A 21,028-nucleotide genomic window follows, 5' to 3' on the forward strand; every position below is an offset into this window, starting at 1 on the left:
TAAGGATAAGGGGTAAGCTATTTAGGACCGAGATGAAGAGATACTTCTTCATGCAGAGTTGTGCGCATGTGGAATTCTCTACCACAGAAAGTTGTTGAGGCCAGTTTGTTAAATATATTCAAAAGGGAGTTAGATGTGGCCCTTACAGCTAAAAGGATCAAGGGGTATGGAGAGAAAGCAGGAATGGGGTACTGAAGTGCATGATCAGCCATGATATTGAATGGTGGTGCAGGCTCGAAAGGCAGAATGGCCTACTCCTGCACCTATTTTCTATGTTTCTATTACCCCCAACCCTGTGAACTTTTATCTTGTTAAGTAACCTTTTATGAGGCACTTTATTGAAAGCGTTCTGGAAATCCAAATGCACCACATCCACTGGTTCTCCCTTATCCACCTTGCTCGTTACATCCTCAGAACTCCAGCAAATTTGTCAAACATGATTTCTCTTTCATAAAACCAGCTGATTCTGCTTGATTGAATTATGCTTTTCCAAATGTCCCGCTACTGCTTCCTTAATAATGGACTCCAGCATTTTCCCAACAACAGATGTTAGGCTAACTGGTCTATCGTTTCCTGCTTTTTGTCTGCCTCCTTTTTTAAATCTTCATCATTGGCAGTGCCTCGAATCGAGGATGACTTGCTTCTACGTCAAGAAGTTCACAGGTGTTTCAATGAAGAACCTAATATTCCAGGTCCCGAACTAAATCTTGGAAGGGTGGAAGATGCTTGTTCATGGATTTTTTTAATGTGTGGTTGTTGCACATCAGTCACCACACAGGCTTGGCCCAGTAGCAAGGATTAACCAAGACGACTGGAGACCAGCTCTGCTGCACAGACCTAATGCGCACACATATCGCAGTGTGGGCTGGCTCCTGCTGCCCCTGGGCGCTCACCTTTCCTGGGCCCCGAACTCGCGCCTCACCTGGGCCCTGATCACATGACTGCAACATCTCACAGCTCCTGCTGTACCTGCCCAAGTTCCAATCACCGACTTGGACCTTGATGACGTCCCTCTCCACTGCCGTTGCTCTCCTGCTCCAGCACGTGCTGCTCCCTGGAGTGGTACGCCTCCACGCTGCTCCTTCCGCTCCCCGGCCTGCTCAAATGGTGCTCACAGGCACCTTTAAATAGGAGCATTACATTTGCGGTTTTCCAATCTGCTGGGACAGCCCCAGAATCCAGGGAATTTTGGTAGATTACAACCAATGCATCCACTATCTCGGCAGCCACTTCTTTTAAGACCCTAGAATGTAAGCCATCAGGTCCAGGGGACTTGTCCTCATTTAGTCCCATTATTTTACCGAGTACTACTTCATTAGTGATTGTATTAAGTTCCTCCCTCCCTAAAGCCCCTTGATTATCCATTATTGGGAAGTTTTTAGTGTCTTCTACCGTGAAGACCGATGCAAAATATTTGTTCAACGTCTCTGCCATTTCCCTGTTCTCCATTGTTAATTCCCCAGTCTCATCCTCCAGGGGACCAACATTTACTTGAGCCACTCTTTTCCTTTTTATGCACCTGTAGGAACTCTTACTATCTGGTTTTTATATTTCGTGCTAGTTTACTTTCATAATCTATCTTCCCCCTCTCATTATCGGTCTCGAGGGTTCTGGATTTTAGGTGCTGCACCTGTATTCAACATCTACAAGGCTCAAGTTTGTAGTATGATGGGAATGCTTTTGAGTATTCAGGAGGGGATCCACTTATAGTAGCCAGGCTCTGCTCTGCTTTGCCCTTGTAGCCACCTTGTTGAGATGGCTGGTCAAATCAAGCTTCTGCTCGTTGGTGATTTTCTCCCAGGATGATGATGGTGCCATTGAAGATCGGGGGGTGGGGGGGAGAGAAGTGATCATTGTTCAAGATTGGACAGACATGGGAAAGTTTTCCTTCTATATAATTCGCCCCCCTCTAGTCTCTAGAGAAGTAACCTCTCATTCAGTGACAAGCTGCACGGCCAAGATTGGCACCTTTTCATTGATGCATAGAAACATAGAAAATAGGTGCATGAGTTGGCCATTCGGCCCTTCGAGCCTGCACCGCCATTCAATGAGTTCATGGCTGAACATGCAACTTCAGCACCCCATTCCTGCTTTCTCGCCATACCCCTTGATCCCCCTAGTAGTAAGGACTACATCTAACTCCTTTTTGAATATATTTAGTGAATTGGCCTCAACAACTTTCTGTGGTAGAGAATTCCACCGGTTCACCACACTCTGGGTGAAGAAGTTTCTCCTCATCTCAGTCCTAAATGGCTTAGCCCTTATCCTTCGACTGTGACCCCTGGTTCTGGATTTCCCCAACATTGGGAACATTCTTCCTGCATCTAACCTGTCTTAAACCCATCAAAATTTTAAACGTTTCGATGAGATCCCCTCATTCTTCTGAACTCCAGTGAATACAAGCCCAGTTGATCCAGTCTTTCTTGATATGTCAGCCCTGCCATCCCGGGAATCAGTCTGGTGAACCTTCGCTGCACTCCCTCAATAGCAAGAATGTCCTTCCTCAAGTTACTCCAGGTGTGGCCTCACCAAGGCATTGTACAACTGTAGTAACACCTCCCTGCCCCTGTACTCAAATCCCCTCGCTATGAAGGCCAACATGCCATTTGCCTTCTTAACCGCCTGCTGTACCTGCATGCCAACCTTCAATGACTGATGTACCATGACACCCAGGTCTCGTTGCACCTCCCCTTTTCTTAATCTGTCACCATTCAGATAATAGTGTGTCTCTCTGTTTTTACCACCAAATTGGATAACCTCACATTTATCCAATTATACTTCATCTGCCATGCATTTGCCCACTCACCTAATCTATTCATAGAAACATAGAAAATAGATGCAGGAGTAGGCCATTCGGCCCTTCTAGCCTGCACCGGCATTCAATGAGTTCATGGCTGAACATTCAACTTCAGTACCCCATTCCTGCTTTCTCGCCATACCCCTTGATCCCCACTCTGCAGCCTCATAGCATCCTCCTTGCAGCTCACATTGCCACCCAGCTTAGTGTCATCTGCAAATTTGGAGATACTACATTTAATCCCCTCGTCTAAAGCATTAATGTACAATGTAAACAGCTGGGGCCCCAGCACAGAACCTTGTGGTACCCCACTAGTCACTGCCTGCCATTCTGAAAAGTACCCATTTACTCCTACTCTTTACTTCCTGTCTGCCAACCAGTTCTCAATCCACATCAGCACACTACCGCCAATCTCATGTGCACATTAATCTCTTGTGTGGGACCTTGTCGAAAGCCTTCTGAAAGTCCAAATACACCACATCAACTGGTTCTCCCTTGTCCACTCTACTGGAAACATCCTCAAAAAATTCCAGAAGATTTGTCAAGCATGATTTCCATTTCACAAATCCATGCTGACTTGGACCTATCATGTCCCCTCTTTCCAAATGCGCTGCTATGACATGGGATGCTGGACTATGTTTCTGTGCATTTAACACATTGCGTTGTTTTTTGTTGAATTTTGAAAATAACATGTCTCCTATTAGTACACATAACAGTCTGATGAAATGACTCAGTTTGATCTTTATGCATCAAATGGCATGCTTGGACCTTTTACATTCCAAATGTATCTACCATGGAATCTGCTGAGATGATTCATTGAATTTTGCACCCAACCTGGTGGTGAGCCTCATTGGGAACGTGCAGGTATAATGGAGCAGTTATAACAATGCTAAGTATCACAGGTTTAAAGTATTTTTTTTAAATCAAAAACAAAATCATTGCTCTACCCTGTTAGCTTTTTAATAACTTTTATATAGCGCCTTTAATGTAGTAAAATGTCCCAAGGCGCTTCATTCATAAGTGTTACTGACAAACAGATAAATTTGACATCGAGCCACAGAAGGAAATTAACGCAGATGATCAAAAGCTTGTAGGTTTTAACGAGCATCTTCAAGGAGGAAAGAGAGGCACAGAGGTTTAGGGGGGGCGGGGGGGAGTTCCAGGGCTTGAAGCCCAAGCAGCTGAAGGCATGGCCACCGATAGTTGAGCAGTTATAATGAGGGATGTTCAAGAGGCCAGAATTTAAGGAGCGCAAACATCTTGTGGGATTGTGAAGCTGAAAAAGATTGCAGAGATAGGGAGGGACAATTTCATGGAGTGATTTGTAAACAAGGATGAGAATGTTGAGATCGAGGCGTTATTTAACTGGGAGCCAATGTAGGTCAGAAAGCACGGGTGATGGGGATCTAGACTTGTTGCGGGTTAGTACACGGGCTGCTGAGTTTTGGATGACTTCAAGTTTACGTACTGTGGAATGTGGAAGGCCAGCTAGGAGTGAGTTGGAGTAGTCAAGTCTAGAGGTAACAAAGGCATGAATGAGGGTTTCCGCAGCAGAAGAGCTGAGGCAGGGGCAGAGGCGGGCAATGTTACTGAGGTGGAAAAAGGCGGTTTTAGTTCTACCACGGATATGTGGCTGGAAACTCATTTCAGGGTCAAATATGACACCTAGGTTGCGAACAGTCTTGTTCACCCTCGGATTGATGCTAGTGAGAGAGATGGAGTCAGTGATTAGGGAACGCACTTTGTGGCGGGGATCAAAGATAATGGCTTCAGTCTTCCCAATATGTAATTGGAGAAAATTTCTGCTCATCCAGTACTGGTGATCATTTTCCAACAGTCTATCGACTCTGGATCAATTCCTATGGACTGGAGGGTAGCTAATGTAACACCACTTTTTAAAAAAGGAGAGAGAGAGAGAAAACGTGTAATTATAGACCGGTTAGCCTGACATCAGTAGCGGGGAAAATGTTAGAATCAATTATTAAGGATGAAATAGCAGCGCATTTGGAAAGCAGTGACAGGATCGGACCAAGTCAGCATGGATTTGTGAAAGGGAAAATCATGCTTGACTAATTTTCTTGAATTTTTGGAGGATGTAACTAGCAGAGTGGACAAGAGAGAACCAGTGGATGTAGTGTATTTGGACTTTCAAAAGGCTTTTGACAAGGTCCCACACAAGAGATTGGTGTGCAAAATCAAAGCACATGGTATTGGGGATAATCTACTGATGTGGATAGGGAACTGGTTGGCAGACAGGAAGCAGAGAGTCGGGATAAACGGGTCCTTTTCAGAATGGCAGGCAGTGACTAGTGGAGTGCCACAGGGCTCAGTGCTGGGACCCCAGCTCTTTACAATGTACATTAACGATTTAGATGAAGGAATTGAGTGTAATATCTCCAAGTTTGCGGATGACACTAAACTAACTGGATGGCGGTGTGAGCTGTGAGGAGGACGCCAAGAGGCTGCAGGTGACTTGGACAGGTTAGGTGAGTGGGCAAATACAAGGCAGATGCAGTATAATGTGGATAAATGTGAGGTTATCCATTTTGGGGGCAAAAACACAAAGGCAGAATATTATCTGAATGGCGGCAGACTAGGAAAAGGGGAGGTGCAATGAGACCTGGGTGTCATGGTTCTGAAAGTGGGCATGCAGGTACAGCAGGCGGTGAAAAAGGCAAATGGTATGTTGGCCTTCATAGCTAGGGGATTTGAATATAGAAACAGGGAGGTCTTAATGCAGCTGTACAGGGCCTTAGTGAGGCCTCACCTGGAATATTGTGTTCAGTTTTGGTCGTCTAGTCTGAGGAAGGAGGTTCTTACTATTGAGGGAGTGCAGCGAAGGTTCACCAGACTGATTCCAGGGATGGCTGGTCTGTCATATGAGGAGATTGGATCAACTGGGCCTTTATTCACTGGAGTTTAGAAGGATGAGAGGGGATCTCATAAAAACGTATAAGATTCTGATGGGACTGGACAGGATAGATGCGGGAAGAATGTTCCCGATGTTGGGGAAGTTCAGAACCAGGGGACATAATCTTAGGATAAGGAAGGGGTAGGCCATTTAGGACTGAGATGAGGAGAAACTTCGTCACTCAGAGTTGTTAACCTGTGGAATTCCCTGCCGCAGAGAGTCGTTGATGCCAGTTCACTGGATATATTCAAGAGGGAGTTAGATATGGCCCTTATGTTTAAGGGGATCAAGGGGTATGAAGAGAAAGCAGGAAAGGGGTACTGAAGGAATGATCAGCCATGATCTTATTGAATGGCGGTGCAGGCTCGAAGGGCCGACTGGCCTACTCCTGCACCTATTTTCTATGTTTCTATGTCTGAAAAGCAATCTGACAATTTAGATACCAAGCAGGGGTCGACAGAAGTGGTGGAGAGGTAGAGCTAGGTGTCGATTGCGTACATGTGGAAACTGACTCTCTGTTTTTGGATGATATCGCCAAGAAGCAGCATATAGATGAGAAATAAAAGGGATCCAAGGACAGATCTTTAGGGGACACCAGTGGTAACGATGCAGGAGTGGGAAGAGAAGCCATTGCCGGAGATTTTCTGGCTATGATTAGATAGATAAGAATGGAACCAGGCGAGTGCAGTCCCACCTAGCTGGACATTAGTGGAAAGCCGTTGGAGTTGAATGGAGTAATCAACTGAGTCAAAGGGATAGTTTACCTTTGTCACAGACGCAAAGGATGTCATTTGTGACCGTTTCGGTACTGTGGCAGGAGCGAAAGCCAAATTGAAGGGATTCAAACATTGAATTCATGGCAAGATGATCTCAAATTTGGGAGGCAACAACACGTTCAAGTACATTTTGACAGGAATGGGAGGTTGGAGATGGGGCGATAGCTAACAAGCAAAGTGGGGTCAAGGATTGGTTTTTTGAGGAGAGGGGTGATGACAGCAGATTTGAAGGAGAGGGGAACGGTACCTGAGGACAGAGAACCGTTAACAATGTCAGCTAACATGGGAGCCAGGAAAGAAAGTTGGGTGGTCAGCAGTTTAGTGGGAATAGGTTCTCATAGATAAGATGAGTTTGGTGCGATTAAGAGGGGAGATCAAAGAGAAACTAGAAAAAGATGAGTTTAGGGCTAGGGCAGGTGGGAGCGTCAGATGAAGTTTGGCCCTGTGGGCTAGGGGAAGGAAGGGAACTCGCAGAGGCAACTGATCGGATGATACAAAGAAATCCATGAGCTCTTCACACTTGGAGGTGAGTGTGGTGGAGACAGGGGAGAGGGGTTTAAGGAGACTGTTAGCAGTAGGGAATTGTAGCCTGGGATTATTTTTGGAATCCAGAATGATCCTGGAATAGTGAATAGTTTTTGTAGACAAGAATAAGAAATTATAGTGTTTTATGTGTTCGAGCCAGATCTGGCGGTGGATGGCTCAACCATTTGTCCGCCACATCCATTCAAGTCTGCACCTTTTTGACTTGAGGGAATGAAGATGAGGGCTGTACCAGGGGTAACAGTAAGGGTGGGAGAGAGTAATCATTTTAATAGGGACTAGGGCATCAAAGGTGGTAATGAGGGTGTGATTGAGCAGATTGGTGGCTGAAGAAATGTCTTTGTTAAAAGAGGGCCAAAGGTTGGACAGTTTCAAGTTGAGAAGTGCAGTTGTAATAGAATTTGGAAAGCGTTTTTTTCCAGGGATGGATGCAAAAGGAAGTAGGTTTGAATTGGGGAAGGGGATGTGGGTTGAGAGCGATACAAGGAAATGATCAGAGATGGCTTTATCTTTAATTGATACAGTTGGAATAGCAAGGCCACGAGAGATTGCAAGGTCAAGAGGGTGGCCGTCAATATGGGTTGAGTAATTTACATGGAGGGAGAGGTTAAGGGAGGAAAGGAGGGTAGTGAATTCAGAGGAGAGAGAACAAGATGAGTTGAGATGGAGGGGTTGAAATCATTGAGGTTGAGCAGTCGCTCGGTGCAAAGGCTGAGGGAGAAAAGCAGTGAGGATATATCCGTGATAAAGTTTATCATGTTTGGGTTGGCGGTAGAGAACGAGAATTTTGAATGAGCAGTTAGAGGGGCGGAATAAGGTGAGATGTTCAAAAGATGAGAATGTGTCGGAGGAGTAAAGGGACAGACCTAGGTATGATTTAGTGATGAGGGCTGTACCCCCACCACGGTGGTCTGGGCGGGGCAAGTGGTAGAAGGTATAGACTGGAGGAAAGGCTTTGATTAAAGGAAGTGTGTCATTATCCTTCAACCAAGCTTCCGTTAGTGCCATGATGTCAATGCATTCATCCATGATAAGGTCATGGATGGCAAAGGCCTTGTTTGAAAGTGAACGGACATTTTGTAAGAAAATTTTGAGAACATCCGTGCTGGCTGATCTACTACCAGAATACATACAGTCATTAGTTGGAGGAATACGTTGCACGGGGAGGAGATTTGCAAGGTTAGCCTTCACAGGGCAAGCTGGGCAATAAGGTTGGTGAGCGATTAGGATAGGGCAGTTAGGGTTGCTGCTTGTGAGGAGACAGCAACGAGTGCTATGGTGGGTCCTTCGGAGTATGCCAAGAGAGACACAGAGGGAAGCTGCAGGCTTGTCTATAAGGGAGTCAAGTCTGGGATGGCAGGAGAGTAGGAAGGTTGAAGAGTAATGAATTCTATGCATAAGGATTTTGAAGGACAGATTTTATGAGAGACGATAGATAAGAGGTAGCATGTCGACATTAGATATTGACCAGGGAGAGAAAGAGAAAAAGAAACTGGAGAAGAAAGTGTAAAAAGAAGTCAATGGCTCGGGTCTGAAGCGGCAGCCAAAATGCGCACGCAAATAGATACAAGCAAGAAAACAGGGAAATTCAATTTATGTGGTAAATACAATAAGGATTCTACAATAGTAGAATCAGTAAATCAAGATTGATTATATTAAATAAAATTAAATATATACAATAATCATAAATTAAGTTTTAAAATTAGAAAATCAACAACTGAAGCAAATTAAATTTGTTATTAGCTGTCTTTAAAATTTATTCCCGGTCCATTGATTCAATTAATATTGAAGGACTAATCAACACACTCTATCATTGTGATGTCATAGAAACATAGAAAATAGGTGCAGGAGTAGGCCATTCGGCCCCTCGAGCCTGCACCGCCATTCAATAAGATAATGGCTGATCATTCCTTCAGTACCCCTTTCCTGCTTTCTCTCCATACCCCTTGATCCCTTTAGCCATAAGGGCCATATCTAACTCCCTCTTGAATATATCCAATGAGCTGTCATCAACAACTCTCTGTGGCAGGGAATTCCACAGGTCAACAACTCTGAATGAAGTTGTTTCTCCTCATCTCAGTCCAAAATGGCCTACCCCTTATCTTAAGACTATGTCCCCTAGTTCTGGACTTCCCCAACATCGAGAACATTCTCCCCGCATCTAACCTGTCCAGTCCCGTCAGAATCTTATGTTTCTATGAGATCCCCTCTCATCCTTCTAAACGCCAGTGAATAAAGGCCCAGTTGATCCAGTCACTCCTCATATGACAGCCCAGCCATCCCTGGAATCAGTGTGGTGAACCTTCGCTGCACTCCCTCAATAGCAAGAACGTCCTGTCTCAGACTAGGAGACCAAAACTGAACACAATATTCCAGGTGAGGCCTCACCAGGGCTCTGTACAACTACAGTAAGACCTCCCAGCTCCTATATTCAAATCCCCTAGCTATGAAGGCCAACATACCATTTGCCGCCTTTACCGCCTGCTATACCTGCGTGCCATAAATTAAATGTCATAATGTCATTTAATTCTTTAAGGTAAAAGAATTGAAGTAGCTTGTTGAGTTAGTGTTAATTTGAGTACATGTTATTTGGATGACTTGCATCCCACTATAAGAGTCTGATAACTGACTGCATCATTCATTGTTATGGACTATATAACATCGTGATTGTAGCGGCATAATGTTTTCCTACTGAGGGATTGGGGCAGACAAGGGGTCATGCGTATAAATTACGCAAAGGTAGGGCTAGATTAGTGTTAGGTGTGTCTTTTCCCATGGAACAAGTTTCTGGCTCAAGTTTCTGACCCTCTGCATACATTCAAGAGAGCCAAACCAGTTTCTGACTATAGGAGAGATCACATCCTATAAAAGGTAGGTGAACAAAGTAATATAAGCATGATCAATGTGGTCTCCTGGACTAATTTTATTTGTCTAAAGGGATTGGAGAGAAATTTTCTATATTTTTGTCCCCTAAATTGTTCTACAGTTTTTCTCTCTTTTTCTCTCCAAGGAGGTTGCATGGCTGCAAGTGGTGGGTTGGGGGTGTCTCATAATGATGCTTCAGGCATCACCAAAGTAGGCTCAATGGTCTTTACCTGCCTGTCATGTTATGTTTGTATATCTCGCAACAATCACTTGCCACATTGTTTGTGGAATTTTGTTGTGTGCAGTTCAGCTGCTCACTTTGCCAATATAATAGTCACTTCATTTCAAAAATAATTAATTGGTGATAAGGCTTTATGCAAATGCTATTTTCCATGACTGCTCCTACGATTTTCTACACTACCGCTACCACATGTAGCATGATTTGGTGCCCAAGTTTTGCATAATAAGTCCTGAAAGAAATAAAAAGAAAAGGCTGTGAGCCTATCTGAGTGATGAATCCTGTGTACTAATGTAACATAACTCATTTACTGTTATGGACTTCCTCTCGTGTACAGGAAATGAATGACCATGAGAAGAAGTTGATCACCAACCTAAAAAAATGCGATTTTAGCAACCTGCATCGCTACTTCACTGAAAAAACAGAGGCCAGGAAACTGTTGCCCAAGGAGGAAAAACAGGTGAGAATATATTTGTCAAGTAGAAGAAATTATGAACTTCCTCTTCTGTCCTTGAGCATTGATTCATGCTAGGGTACAATCCAACAGGTATTGGCAGTTGACTAGCCTAGATGGTGAATGCCAGCAAGCTATTCAAGCTGGGAGGCACATCGCAGCCCAAACCTGTCTGCTCTTTAAATATGCAAATTTGTCATGGGACTGGAGATAGATTAATACAATAACTTTGCTCAAGAAGGGAGATTAAGATAAAATGGGTAACTAGAAACCAGTTAGTCTAACATCATCATGTTTCTACTTCTCTGTAGAATAACTCCACGAGGCCTAATGCTATGCTTGAACTGCTGTGATCTTAGTCTCTTTATTGTAACTCCAGAGTGAGGCAGCAACGTGGTGACCAGCCGTTTATACAGCTCCTGCCTGGGCCGCCCACAGTTGCACCTTCTAGTGGTACCAGCATAGTATATACAGAGTACACATCAGTTGTGGGAAAACTCTTAAAGACAAGGTTATGGGAAGAGCGTGTGGGGGGAATTTATTTGAATTGCTCTATCAAAGAGCTAGCACAAACTCGATGGGTGAAATGGCTGCCTCCTTTGCTGTGAACTTCTATGATGACCTGGTTCATCCTGATGTGTTGAGGTAAAATCTCTCCATCTCTTATCATCTCTGCTGTTGGCTTCTCCACTTCCATAGTACTCCAAGGGACTGCATTATTGATCAGGCAGCCTGGTGTATTAATGGGACCTGATGGGATAGCCTACCCGTGGAGATGGAAATCCTTTACATTCAGTACGAGATAATTGTGCAAGCCAATGGCTTAATGGGTAACTGTTCCTTGTTGGCCTAGCGAGAGAAAGCTTACTCGTCTCTGTCCTTGTCAACTGTGCAGTTTCAGCTGGTTAAATACCAGCACTATCCTTGCATGTACTTCCATAAGCCTTTGCTACTGCCAATCTGCACAATAAGCTCTAATGCAAAAGCAAAATACTGCGGATACTGGAAATCTGAAATAAAACAGAAAATGCTAGAAATACTCCAGTCAGGGAGAGAGAAACCGAGTTAACATTTCAGGTCGATAACCTTTCACAAGAACTGGAAAAAGTTAGAGATGTAACAGTTTTTAAGCAAGTACAGAAGCAGGGAAGGGGGGAGGGGAGAAAGAACAAAGGAAAGTTTGGTAAGGTGGAAGGCAGGAGTTTCAATGACAAAAGACAATGATGGTACAAGGCGAAAGGAGATGGTACTGGTGCAAGGCGAAAGGAGATGGTACTGGGACAAGTAAAGAAACAAAAGATGGATCTGGAGGATGTATAAATGGGAAAATCAGAATCATCAGCAATAGCTGCCGTCCGAGAAATTGGCGGCAGAGGTTATGATCTGAAATTGTTGAACTCAATCTTGAGTTCGGAAGGCTGTAAAGTGCCTAATAGAATAATGAGGTACTGTTCCTTGAGCTTGCGTTGAGCCGAACAGCCCTCTGAGTGAAGAAATCTCTCCCCTAAATGGCTGATCCCTTAACCTGAGACTATGCCCCCTCGTTTTAGCCAAGGGAAACAGCCTCTCAGTATCTACCCTGTCACATCCTCTCAGAATCATATGTTTAATGAGATATAGGCTGACATCATAAATTGTTGTCTTGGCACCAATTATTATTATTAGCCAGTCCCACTGAGGCCAAAGGATGATTGGCATGAAAATGCAAAAAATGACACACTGCTATAGTAGGAGCTTGTCTGAGATACCGATTAAAGAAATCTTTGCTCTGCATTTAAACTTGGCTATATCAGACCTGTCAGTGATGGTGGTGACAGAATTGAAAAAGATTGAATTTTGACTTCATGAATACAAAAAAAATCCCTTGCTCAGAGCAAAAAGCACCTCATCGCGAACATGGAAATGGAGGATTCATCATATTGGTGCCTTGTCCAAAACATGACTAGCTCATGTTTGGTAAACCAGCTGCCCTTCTATTTACAGAAGCTGATGGCTCGGCTCCATTGATAAAGACACTGTGGAATTGAGCCATACAAACTAGGAAGGTCCCAGATTCACTTCCAGTTGGTGTTGAGTGAGCTGATAAGTACCACAGTTAGTAATGGGAATGGTATAATTGGACTCGGCACTAGGACTAGGCAAGCCAAAATTATCCAGCACTCACTCCTGATCACATTAGGTGACTTCTGCTGGAAAGTGCATGTGGACATAATGACTACAGGATCAGACTCGACTGATGCTCCAGTGAGTGAATAGGCTGACGCCACTGATTGTCAAAGCTCACATTTAAGGACAGGCCAACGGGCTACTGCTGTCCATATTCTATACCTTGGTGTCTTCAGAAGAGAAAGGCAGAATATGAGTAAAACATAAATAGCACAGACAACAAATATGGTGAAATTAAACTGTAAATACATTTAAGTTTTCATGTAAAATAAATTCAGATACTTGCTATTGTGGCTGTAGGTTGATACTGGTTGGGTCAGGTGATGTGATCCAGCACATTTTCTGTGTCTGAGGCTAGAGTTCAAAGGCAGAACGCTGGGGAGGAAATCCAGAAGTGATTGGCTGTGGTGACCGTATTGATGGTGCAACTGTGCATGCTTCTTGCTCTCATTTGCAATCCATTTCTAACAAGTTGGTTGAGATTTGGTGAATTCAGCCCAACATATTTAACCGATCTTTGAATATTGGTTGACCTGATGTGCATATTACCAGCAGTGTGTTTTTTCAGATTTCTAGGATTCATTTCCAAAATATTTTATGGCCTTTTGAGTCTTTTCTGAATGTTTGTACCTGTATCACAATGTACAAAGGATAAACTGCTAAGTGCAAGATTGCCAGTCCAAAAATGACACTAGTTATCTCCTATGAGTGCACTGAGTGGGACTGATATCAGAAACTCCACAGGCATGACCTTACAAACAAACATACAGACCAAGTGCTTATTTATTTCCCCCCCCCCCCCCCCCCCTTGAGAAGATACTACTTTGGGGAAGTATACAACATAGCTTGTCATACAAAGCGATTTTTGGCTAGGCACTAACATTAACTCTGCCGTTACCCAAATTCAGTCGAGCAAGAGAATGAGGCTATCTCATGGCACTTCTCTTTCATACTGGGTAGAATGTAACAATGTCTAGTGTAAAGGCAGATTCTGATTTTTTTAATTCATTTTTTTAATCTATTTACAAAGTCACAAAATAGAAATGGAGAGTAGGCCATGTATTAAATCACTTTGTTTGAATTACTTCCTGATATTCGTCATAAATTTGTCTTTTGCTTGGTCTTGTGCCCTTTATCCTGTCATGATTTGGTTTGAAATAGTGTTCTGGATTTAAATTCTCTCTGCCATTTAGTATATTATATCTGGACTCAACAGTGAGTTCAATAATTTCAGATCATAACCTCTGCCCCCATTTTTTTCGAGCAGCAGCTATTGCTGATGATTCTGATACTTCCATTTGCACCTCTTCCAGACACATATTTTGTTTCTTTACTTGTCCCATTACCATTTCCTTTCGCCTTGTATCATCATCCCTTTTGTCATTTAATCTCTTCTACCTTCCACCGTATCAGACCTCTGCTTTTCTTCTCCCCTCCCCCCCCCCCCCCCCCCCTGCCTCTAGTTGCTTAAAACCTGTTGCATCTCTAACCTTTTCCAGTTCTGACAAAATGTAATTGAGCTGAAATGTTAACTCTACTCTACTCCATTGATTGATGCCTAACCTGCTGAGTATTTCCAGCATTTTCTGTTTTTATTTCAGATTTGCAGCATTTTGCATTTGCACTAAATTATATGTCTGAAAAGTATGTACTTACCGTTTTAATATTAGCAGAAAACTGACCCATCTGCTCTTTGCTAACATTAGAATGTAACCGTAGGTTGGATGCCAGTGACCGGCTTCCCCCACCCCCAAGCAGCACAATGCACGTAAATCAGTTTTCCCTGGCAGTGCAATTTGGGTCAGTTGGCCCAGTATCATTCTAGATATTGCTGGTTTCGAATGTATTATAAGATCATAAGATCTCTCAAAATGAAAAATGCTGGAAACACTTAGCAGGCCAGGCAGCATCCTGGAAAATGAAGATTCTTAGTCATGATCTCCCAAACTGCTCTTGATTCCAAAATTGTACCCTTGGATTGGAAAATTGCGAATGTCACTCTATTATTTACAAAGAGTGGGAGCGAAACTAGGAAATTGTAGCCCTATTGGTCTAGTGGCTGTTGTGGGGAAGTTACTAGAATGTTATTGAGGACAGAGTGACTTGAGACCTTGGACAAATATGAACTGATCAGAGAGAGCCAGCATGAATTTCTAATAGGTACGTCCTGTCTAACTAACCTAGTTGAATTTTTTGAGGAGGTTACTAATGTGGTACATAAGGGAGTGTCTATGCATGTTATTTATATGGACTTCCAGAAGGCATTTGATAAAGTTCTACACAAGACTGGAATAAATGAAAGCATATGGAATTGGAGGCAGCCTATTGACATGGGTAAGGAATTGGTTAGGAGGTAGGAGACAGAGAGTAGGATTAATGGGTATGTACTCCAATTGGCAGGATGTGACACTAGTAGTGTCACCCACTGGAGCCTCAACTTTTCACTATATTTATCAATGACTTAGATGAAGGAATAGGGAGCCAGATATTTAAGTTTGCTGATGACACTAAGTTAGATAGCACAGTAAGTAATATAGATGGGAACAGAAAGTTTCAAAGGGACATTGATAGATTAAAGTTAGTGGGCAAAACTGTGGCAGATGGAGTTTAATGTGGGGAAGTACAAGGTCATCTGCTTTAGAAACACAGAAATTTACAGCGCAGAGGGATGTCATTTTGGCCACTCGTGTCCGTGCCGGCCGACAAAGAGCCACACTGCCCTCGGTCAGCAGCCCTGAATGTTGCATTTAAATCTATGAACACTGGCGGAAAGGTAAAGAGCATCTGGCCCAACCAGTCCGTCGCACACAACTGTGACACCCCTTGTGCCACAACATTCTGCACTCCACCCCAACTGGAGCTATGCAATCTCCTAGGAGAGACAAAAAACCCAGGCCAATTGGGGAAAAAAAACATCTGGGAAAATTCCTCTCTGACTCATCCAGGCAATCTAAACTAGTCCAGGAGATCACCCTGGCCGTATTTGATTCCCTGCAGTACTTACCATCATATCTGCACCAGCCAACAAGAGGTTATCCAGTCTAATCCCACTGCAAAAGCTTCTATAGATATGTGAAGAGAAAAAGATTAGTGAAGACAAACATAGGTCCCTTGCAGTCAGAATCAGGTGAATTTATAATGGGGAACAAAGAATTGGCAGACCAATTGAACAAATACTTTGGTTCTGTCTTCACGAAGGAAGACCCAAATAACCATCCAGAAATACTAGGGGACCGAGGGTCTAGTGAGAAGGAGGAACTGAAGGAAATCCCTATTAGTTAGGAAATTGTGTTCGGGAAATTGATGGGATTGAAGGCCGATAAATCCCCAGGCCCTGATGGTCTGCATCCCAGAGTACTTAAGGAAATGGCCCTAGAAATAGTGGATGCATTGGTGGTCATTTTCCAACAGTCTATCGACTCTGGATCAGTTCCAAAGAACTGATGGGTAGCTAATGTAACACCACTTTTTAAGAAAGGAGGGAGAGAGAAAACGGAATTATAGACTGGTTAGCCTGACATCAGTAGTGGGGAAAATGTTGGAATCAATTATTAAAGATGAAATAGCAGTGCATTTGAAAGGCAGTGACCGGATCAGTCCAAGTCAACATGGATTTATGAAAGGGAAATCATGCTTGATAAATCTTCTAGAATTTTTTGAGGATGTAACTAGCAGAGTGGACAGGGGAGAACCAGTGGATGTGGTGTATTTGGACTTTCAAAAGGCTTTTGACAAGGTCCCACACGAGATTGGTGTGCAAAATTAAAGTACATAGTTTTGGGGGTAATATATTGACGTGGATAGAAAACTGGTTGGCAGACAGGAAGCAAAGAGTCAGGATAAACTGGTCCTTTTCAGAATGACAGGCAGTGACTAGTTGGGTTCCGCAGGGCTCCATGTTGGGACCCCAGCTATTTGCAATATACATCAATGATTTAGATGAAGGAATTGAGTGTAATATCTCCAAGTTTGCACCAAGGGCCTTGGTGAGGCCTCGCCTGGAATATTGTGTTCAGTTTTGGTCTCCTAATCTGAGGAAGGACGTTCTTGCTATTGAGGGAGTGCAGCGAAGGTTCACCAGACTGATTCCTGGGATGGCAGGACTGACATATGAGGAGATTGGATCGACTGGGCCCGTATTCACTGGAGTTTAGAAGGATGAGAGGGGATCTCATAGAAACATATAAAATTCTGACGGGACTGGACAGGTTAGATGAAGGAAGAATGTTCCCGATGTTGGGGAAGTCCAGAACCAGGGGACACAGTCTGAAGATAAGGGGTAAGCCATTTAGGAGCGAGATGAGGAGAAACTTCTTCACTCAGAGTTGTTAACCTCTATCACACAGTTGTTGATGCCAGTTCGTTGGATATATTCAAGAGGGAGTTAGATATGGCCCTTACGGCTAAAGGGATCAAGGGGTATGGAGAGAAAGCAGGAAAGGGATACTGAGGTGATGATCAGCCATGATCTTATTGAATGGTGGTGCAGGCTCGAAGGGCCGAATGGCCTACTCCTGCATCTATTTTCTATGTTTTTTACCAGCTCTAGGTCCATAACCCTGCAGCTTACGGTCCATCCAAGCACCTTTTAAATGTGGTGAGGGTTTCTGCATCCGCCACACTTCCAGGCAATGAGTTCCAGACCCCCACAACCTTCTGCGTGAAGAAGCTTCCCCTCAAATACCCTCTGAACCTTCCACCAACCACCTTTAAAACTATGCCCCCTCATAATTAACCTCTCCACCAAGAGAAATACGCCAATGCAATCCACTATATGCAGGCCCCTCAAGCTTTTCTACACCTCAATGAGGTCTGTTCCAATCAGAACAAACCCAGCCTATCCAATCTGTCCTTCTAGCTAAGATTCTCCATTCCAGGCAGCATCCTATTAAATTTGCTCTGCGCCCTGTCTAGTGCAATCATGTCCTTCCTATAATACAGCGGTCAGAACTGCACACATTATACCTGCTGTGGCCTAACCAGAGTATTATACAATTTAAGCATAACCTCCCTGCTCTTGTATTCTATGCCTCAGCCAATAAAGGCAAGCATTCCGTAAGCCACCTTAACCACCTTATCCACCTGGGCTGCTATTTTCAGGGATCCCTGGACAAGCCTACCATTTAATGTGTATACCCATTCCTTATTAGCCCTCCCCAAGTGCATTACCTCAGACTTCTCCGAATTAAATTCCATTTGCCACTGTTTTGCCCACCTGACCAGTAGATTGATATCCTCCTGCAGTCATGACTTTCCTCCTCATTATCAACCACACAGCCAATTTTTGTGTCATCTGCAAACTTCTTAATCATACTCCCTATATTCAAATCTAGATCATTGATGTATACCACAAAAAGCAAGGGACCCAGTACTGAGCCCTGCGGAACCCCACTAGAAACATCCTTCCAGTCACAAACATCCATCAACCACTACCCTTTGCTTCCTCCCTCTAAGCCAATTTTGGATCCAACTTATCACTTTGTCCTGGATCCCATGGGCTTTAACCTTCATGATCAGTCTGCCATGTAGGACCTTATCAAAAGCTTTGCTAAAGTCCATATACACTACATTGTACACACTACCCTCATCAACCCACATGGTTACCTCCTCAAAATTCAATCAGGTTCGTCAAACATGATCTTCCCTTAACAAATCCGTGCTAACTTTCCCTAATTAATCCTTGCCTTTTTAAATGTAGGTTTATCCTGTCTTTCAGGATTTTTTCCAATAGTTTCCCACCACTGAGGTTAAGCTGACAGACCTGTAATTACTCGGCCTCTCCCTTTCTCCCTTCTTAAACAAAGGTACCACATTAGCAGTCTTCCGGCAGCATCCCCAAATCCAAAGAGGACTGCTATTTCCTCTTTTCCTTTGCTCAACAGCCTGGGATGCATTTTGTTATGTCTCAAATAAAGCAACGTGATTGAGTACTGTAGACTTGAGTTAGTCTCTTTCTTCTGACTCCAGAGTGCCAACACAGCATGGGAGTCTTGCTTATATGCAGTGCTCCCAAGGGATGCTGGGATCCCTTGGGACTCCAACAGATGCACCCTCTGGTGGCGGTAGAATGCTGGTTACAACGTGTGACATACATAACATCACTTCCTCCCAAAGTCAATAGTACACTTATTTACAGGGTGAGACGATCTGGGGCTTTCCGCTCCCTAGTCGATCATCTTGGTACAAAGACAAGTGCAGGTGAATTGGTTGAGCCTTCGCTGGGCTGCTGCGCAGCTGGCCTTGCTGGGGATGATAGGTTCAGCTTTGTGGTCAACGGTGATTTTGATTGTGGCTTGTGTGTGTATTGGAGGGTCGAAGTTGGTGGTGTCCTCTTCAGGTTGCTCATGGCTGTCTGTGAATCGCAGTTTGGTTTGGTCCAAATGCTTTCTGCAAGTTAATCCATTTGCAAGTTTGACCTCAAACACCCTACTCCCTTCCTTGGCTACGACAGTGCCAGCAAGTCATTTGGGACCATGTCCATAGTTGAGTACAAATACTGGGTCATTGACTTCAATATCGCGTGACAAAGTTGCGCGATCATGGTACATGCGTTGTTGATGCCACCTACCTTCGACATGATCATGGAGATCAGGGTGGACTAGAGAGCCTTGTTTTGAGTGCCCTTTTCATAAGCAGTTCGGCAGGGGGAATCCCGGTGAGCGAGTGGGGTCTTGTGAAGTAGCTGAGCAGGACTCTGAACAAGCGGGTCTGCAGGCAGCCTTCCGACACTCGTTTCAAACTTTGCTTGATGGTTTGGACTGCCCATTCTGCCTGGCCGTTAGTTGCGGGCTTGAACAGGGCAGATGTGACGTGCTTGATCCCATTGCGGGTCATGAATTCCTTGAATTCAGCGCTGGTGAAGCACGGCCCATTGTCGCTGACAAGGACATCAGACAAGCCGAACGTGGCAAACATGGCTCGTAGGCTTTCAATGGTGGCAGTGGACGTGCTTACAGATATTATTACACACACAATCCATTTTGAATAAGCATCCACAATAACCAAAAACATTTTGCCTAGAAACGGGCCAGCAAAGTCAACGTGGATCCTAGACAACAGTTTAGAGGGCCGTGACCACAAACTTAGCAGTGCCTCCCTGGTTGCATTGCTCAGTTGAGAGCAAGTGTTGCATTGGTGCACGCAAGACTGCAAATCTGAGTCGATGTCGAGCCACCACACATGGGATCTGGCTATAGCTTTCATCATTACTATGCCTGGGTGGATACTGTGTAGGTCGCGTATGAATGTTTCCCTGCCTTCCTTAGGCAATACTACGCGATTACCCCACAAAGGACAGTCCGCCTGTATGGACATTTTTATTTGCGCCACTGGAACGGCTTGACCTCTTCTTGCATCTCCGCTGGGACGCTGGACCAGCTCCCATGGAGGATGCAGTTTTTTGCAAGGGACAGTAAAGGATCCTGGCTGGTCCAGGTCCTGATCTGGCGAGCTGTAACGGGTGACTTTTCGTTTTCAAATGCATCCATCACCAAGAGCAAGTCTGCAGGCTGTGCCATTTCCACCCCGGTGGTGGGCAATGATAGCCGACTGAGAGCATCAGCACAGTTCTCTGTGCCTGGCCTGTGACGAATTACATAGTTATATGCAGACAGCGTGCGCGCCCATCTTTGGATGCGAGCACAGGCATTGGTATTAATACCTTTGCTCTCTGAGAATAGCGATATGAGCAGCTTATGGTCAGTTTCTAACTAACTTAAGCCCAAACAGATACTGGTGCATTTTTTTCACCCCATAAATGCATGCCAGAACATCTTTTTCAATCATGCTGTAGGCTCTTTTGGCCTTGGACAAACTCCTGGACGCATAAGCGACCAGTTGCAATGTTCCCAATTCGTTTGGTTGTTGTAACATACACCCGACCCCGTACGAAGACGCATCGCAAGCTAGCACTAAACGTTTACAAGGGTCATACAGAAGAAGCAGTTTGTTGGAACATAACAGATTTCTGGCTTTCTCAAAAGCAGTCTCTTGTGATTTTCCCCTATACCCAGTTATCTCCCTTGCGTAGCAACATGTGTTGGGATTCTAGCAGGGTGCTTAACCCAGGTAGGAAATTACGAAAATAATTGAGTCCCAGGAACGACCGCAGCTCCATTACGTTCTGTGGTCTCAGCGCGTTCTTGATGGCCTCCGTCTTGGCGTCGGTGGGGCCGCAGTTCTTCTCCCTAAGAACTCGACCTCTGGAGCCAAGAAAACACACTTCGATCTTTTCAACCTGAGTCCCACATGATCTAGCCGACTTAGAACCTATTCCAGG

General features: G+C 44.3%; 1 protein-coding gene across 8 annotated transcripts in view; it reads left to right on the forward strand.

Moving 5' to 3' along the window:
- Positions 1–21,028, forward strand: part of LOC139277143 (DNA topoisomerase 1-like) — a 198,133-nt gene that overhangs the window by 136,308 nt on the left and 40,797 nt on the right. For all 8 annotated transcript variants that reach the window (XM_070895198.1, XM_070895203.1, XM_070895213.1 and 5 more), the window contains one exon: positions 10,468–10,590. In XM_070895198.1, coding sequence (XP_070751299.1) covers positions 10,468–10,590 — 123 coding nt within the window. The remainder of the gene's footprint in view (positions 1–10,467; positions 10,591–21,028) is intronic.

The sequence above is a fragment of the Pristiophorus japonicus genome, chromosome 1, assembly GCF_044704955.1.
Source record: "Pristiophorus japonicus isolate sPriJap1 chromosome 1, sPriJap1.hap1, whole genome shotgun sequence".
Taxonomy (NCBI): Eukaryota; Metazoa; Chordata; class Chondrichthyes; family Pristiophoridae; genus Pristiophorus; species Pristiophorus japonicus.